This window comes from Poecilia formosa, unplaced genomic scaffold, assembly GCF_000485575.1.
Source record: "Poecilia formosa unplaced genomic scaffold, Poecilia_formosa-5.1.2 Scaffold92, whole genome shotgun sequence".
In the NCBI taxonomy this organism is placed as follows: domain Eukaryota; kingdom Metazoa; phylum Chordata; class Actinopteri; order Cyprinodontiformes; family Poeciliidae; genus Poecilia; species Poecilia formosa.
In genome coordinates, this window is record NW_006800031.1 from 1,688,612 (window position 1) to 1,693,167 (window position 4,556).

General features: G+C 36.8%; 1 protein-coding gene across 1 annotated transcript in view; it reads left to right on the forward strand.

Annotated features, from left to right (window-relative positions):
* The first annotated feature begins 1,023 nt into the window (after positions 1-1,023).
* Positions 1,024-4,556, forward strand: part of LOC103142024 (bromodomain-containing protein DDB_G0280777) — a 6,047-nt gene continuing 2,514 nt past the window's right edge. The window contains exon 1 of the mRNA XM_016674213.1: positions 1,024-1,599. Coding sequence (XP_016529699.1) covers positions 1,024-1,599 — 576 coding nt within the window. The remainder of the gene's footprint in view (positions 1,600-4,556) is intronic.

The window sequence follows — 4,556 nt, forward strand, 5'->3', positions numbered from 1 at the left end:
GGACTTTGACTGAGCCATTCAAACCCATAAATAGTCATAAACAACTCTGGTTATATGTTGAATGCTTACTTTTTCAGCATGGTGAATGTTTACCCTAATCTAAAGTCTAGCCTTTTTTGAAGTTTTCTTTCAGGATGAGACAGTATTTTAGCTAGTTTTCCTGTACATGCTAGAGAAATGAATCCTAAAGCAAGATGTGAAAATACTTTCTCTTTTCTCATTTCACATGAAAGATGGACAGTGAATACATATAGCGTAACTTTTTTCAATGTAAATTGATCTTTAAAACAATAAAATCATTAAATGAAAAGCTTCCATAGTAGAAAGTACTTGTGATATTTTTTCAGCATGTTTTCTTTATTTTAGATCTCTGTGTATTTATCTTTTCTTGATATATGACATCCTACTTTGTAATTTTATAGGTTAATTTTCAGTAATGTAATACAGTCAGACTCGCACTACCTTTTTATATGAAATATGAAGATAAACATTTTATTAAAAGTAACTTGGGGATTTAGGCAACAGTAAGTCAATATTACAAAAACAATAGTAATTCATTCTGAGATTCACCCATGACATTCTTCTTTCTTCACTGATTTCCAGTTGGTAAAACATAAACATCATAAAGGAACTGTTAAGACAGATAAGGTCATAGCCTCTTTAAAAAAGCAGTACATTTATAAAATAAAAAATAAAAAAAGAGTGGATGCTTTAATTTTAGAGCTGGAAACATCATGCAGCCATTAGAATATTCATTTTACAAAGTGCTAGTTTGGTGTCCTATAGTTTTGGTTAGCTAGGACTACCACCAAGCATTAACAGCTCAAAGAAACAAAACATTTTCCAACACAATTTTGTAAAAGGTTTTATGAAGTTTTATCTGGCCAACTGATTTTCATTCTTTGCTTAAAGGGAATTATTGTTGTTGTAATTAGCCTTCAGTATTTTACTGTATATTTTTCAAAAATATTAAACATTTACAGTTTTCCTTCATTTTTATGTGATTTTTTTGTCTTTTTAGAGATGAAGGCTCTTCTAAATCAGCAGGAGCACGGCAATAATTACGACATGTCCAGATTTCTACCTGATACTGTGCAGATTAAAGATGAGCATGAGGAAATAAGCATCACCCAAGAAAGACCGCAGCCTTTGCAGCCTCCACAACAGCCGCAGCCTTTGCAGCATCCACAACAGCCGCAGCCTTTGCAGCATCCACAACGGCCGCAGCCCTTGCAGCATCCACAACAGCCGCAGCCTTTGCAGCATCCACAACGGCCGCAGCCTTTGCAGCATCCACAACGGCCGCAGCCCTTGCAGCATCCACAACAGCCGCAGCCTTTGCAGCATCCACAACGGCCGCAACCCTTGCAGCAACAAGAAAGGCCACAGCCCTTGCAGCAACAAGAACGGCCGCAGCCTTTGCAGCAACAAGGACGGCCGCAGCCCTTGCAGCAACAAGAACGGCCACAACCTTTGCAGCATCAAGAACGGCCGCAGCCTTTGCAGCAACAAGGACGGCCGCAGCCTTTGCAGCATCAAGAACGGCTGCAGCCTTTGCAGCATCAAGAACGGCCGCAACCTTTGCAGCAACTAGAACGGCCGCAGCCTTTGCAACAACTANACCTCATGGTTCCCTGTTTTAACATATGACATACAGGCAAATTGTTCCAACCACTGGCTACTAAAATATTTTTTCACCACACACAGTGAGCAGGGAGGAAGGGGAAGTGGAAAAAAAAATCCCAACTCTTATTGTGAAAGAACCACAGCAAAGAGCTGCAGCTTGGGGTGGCCAGGTCTCCACACTAATCATTAGACATAATTTGCTGTCCAACTTGTTGTTTGGGGTTGATGCCAAAACATGCCTTTCCCATTCTTCCTAAAACTGCGAAATACAGAGGTTGAATTGAAGCAAAAAGAAAAACTATTTCCCAGCAGTGCAATTAGTCTTTTTGTGTGATAGTGAATATCACTCTGACTGCCTTCTTACTGACTGAATAGAATTGATTTTCTAGAAAACTTAAATTAGACATTGAGAGTTGAATTTGGTCCAGTTCATAGCTGTATCTTCAGAGAGGGTGCACAAAAATAAAAATATTTACAGCATAGTGCAGGAAGATATTGACTCAGTGTAATTAAAGTTTGACAAAAGGAATGAACTAAGACTTTTATTATTAAGTGTTATTACATTACGATTATCAGGTAATATTTGGGGCTGGGGGCATCAGTTATACCCAAGGTAACAAAGAAAAAAAAAATTACTGAAGAGCTACTTGCGTCATTAAAATTGTTATTCAGTTAATCAGTTAGTGCTGAGAGACACTTAAACGATTACTTAGATATCAGTTAAGATGTCTTTTTAAAATAAAATAATCGTTAAAAAACAAACTTTTTCGGGGTGAACAAGAAAAATGCAGGCAACCATTGTATTATAACTTCCATTCCTTAACGGCAGGTGGCGCTCCGAGCTCAAACATGTTTTTTTTTTCCTGTATCACCTAAAGTCCAACGCGGAAGTAAACAGTAGACTCCAACCAAGTTGGATCAACCGTTCGGGTTGCTGATTATTTTCTTATGTGAAGTGTATTTATGTCCGTTTTGACCATGTATCCAGTTCAAACTATGCGCAAGTTTGTCTGCGATCGCCTGACTGCGGCAGCTCAGGAGATCCTGGGAGCGTTTGAGAAGAGAGTAGAGGATTATGAAGCGGAGCTCGCTCGGCAGCGCAGGATGTTGGACATGGCGTTTTCCCCAGAGATAAAGTTACAGAGGGCAGGTTAGTCACCGGTTTCTTAACTAACGAGAGGAACTACGCTGTAAGAATTTTAGTGGCCATTAACCTGATGAGTACTCGGTCTGTTTTCTTAGGTTATATTTTTTGTGTGTGTAAGTTAACACCGGTTGCTCGTTAGACCCGTTTGACAGGTCTGACACGTCATGTGGTTTGGTAACCGTTTCAGAGAAAATTCTAGCTAATTATACATATATTTAGTGTGGCGCCTCCTGATAAAGTAAAGACATTTCAACATCAACATTGAATGACGCAATAACTAATTGTATATTAAATGCGGAAGTCAAGTGATGGGTGATGAATCCTCCTGCCATCATAGAGTAATGTTGCAGAGAATTTCTTGCGCACTTTATATCCCCAAATTGTTTTTAATTAAACTGCAAAGTTAATATTTTGTAAGTATTATATATCGAACAAATAGTCAATATTTATTTTTATTTTATTATTTTATCAATGACTATTAAATCTACCGTCAGGAATTTGGCGTGCGATGCAAACAATATTTAAAGACCTGTTCGAGTAAAAAGAGGCCATAAATCAGCATCGGGAAAGAAAATCTACTTGCATAGATTTTTTAATGGTATTTTATTTTATTTTATTTTATTAGTTACTTTTGCATGTATACTGCCTTTCATAAGTCCTTACATCCCTTGACAGGACTTAGTACAAAGTAATAAGTGTGAAATAAAAGCAATGTGGTTCTCAATTCTGATTTTAATTTTTTAATTTGTGAGAATCCCATCAACATTTGTAGCACCGAGAAAGCAATATTTGTAAGTGTTTATTGTGGCCTAAATAGACTTTTGTCCCTCTCCCTGCACCATACATGATGATTTCCCAGAAACATCTGGGTATAAAATGATGTTAATTAAAATCTGAAAAGTGCAGCATGCAATGAATTCAGCTCCTCTAAGTCAATACTTTATACAACCACCTTTACCGCTGTTAGAGATACAGTTTTTTTTCTTGTGTCGTTTTTGTCCATTGTTCTTTTTAAAATATCATTAGCTCAGTTAGGTTGGATGGAAAACATCTGGAAATGGCAAGAGTCATGCCACAGATTCTCTGTTAGATTTTAGTCGGGACTTTGACTGAGCCATTCAAACCCATAAATAGTTATAAACAACTCTGGTTATATGTTGAATGCTTACTTTTTCAGCATGGTGAATGTTTACCCTAATCTAAAGTCTAGCCTCTTTGAAGTTTTCTTTCAGGATGAGACAGTATTTTAGCCAGTTTTCCTGTACATGCTAGAGAAATGAATCCTAAAGCAAGATGTGAAAATACTTTCTCTTTTCTCATTTCACATGAAAGATGGACAGTGAATACATATAGCGTAACTTTTTTCAATGTAAATTGATCTTTAAAACAATAAAATCATTAAATGAAAAGCTTCCATAGTAGAAAGTACTTGTGATATTTTTTCAGCATGTTTTCTTTATTTTAGATCTCTGTGTATTTATCTTTTCTTGATATATGACATCCTACTTTGTAATTTTATAGGTTAATTTTCAGTAATGTAATACAGTCAGACTCACACTACCTTTTTATATGAAATATGAAGATAAACATTTTATTAAAAGTAACTTGGGGATTTAGGCAACAGTAAGTCAATATTACAATAAACAATTAATTCTGAGATTCACCCATGACATTCTTCTTTCTTCACTGATTTCCAGTTGGTAAAACATAAACATTAGAGATGTGCCGATCAGGTTTTTTCCTCCCGATACCGATACCGATCCCCCATGAGGGCCGATCACCG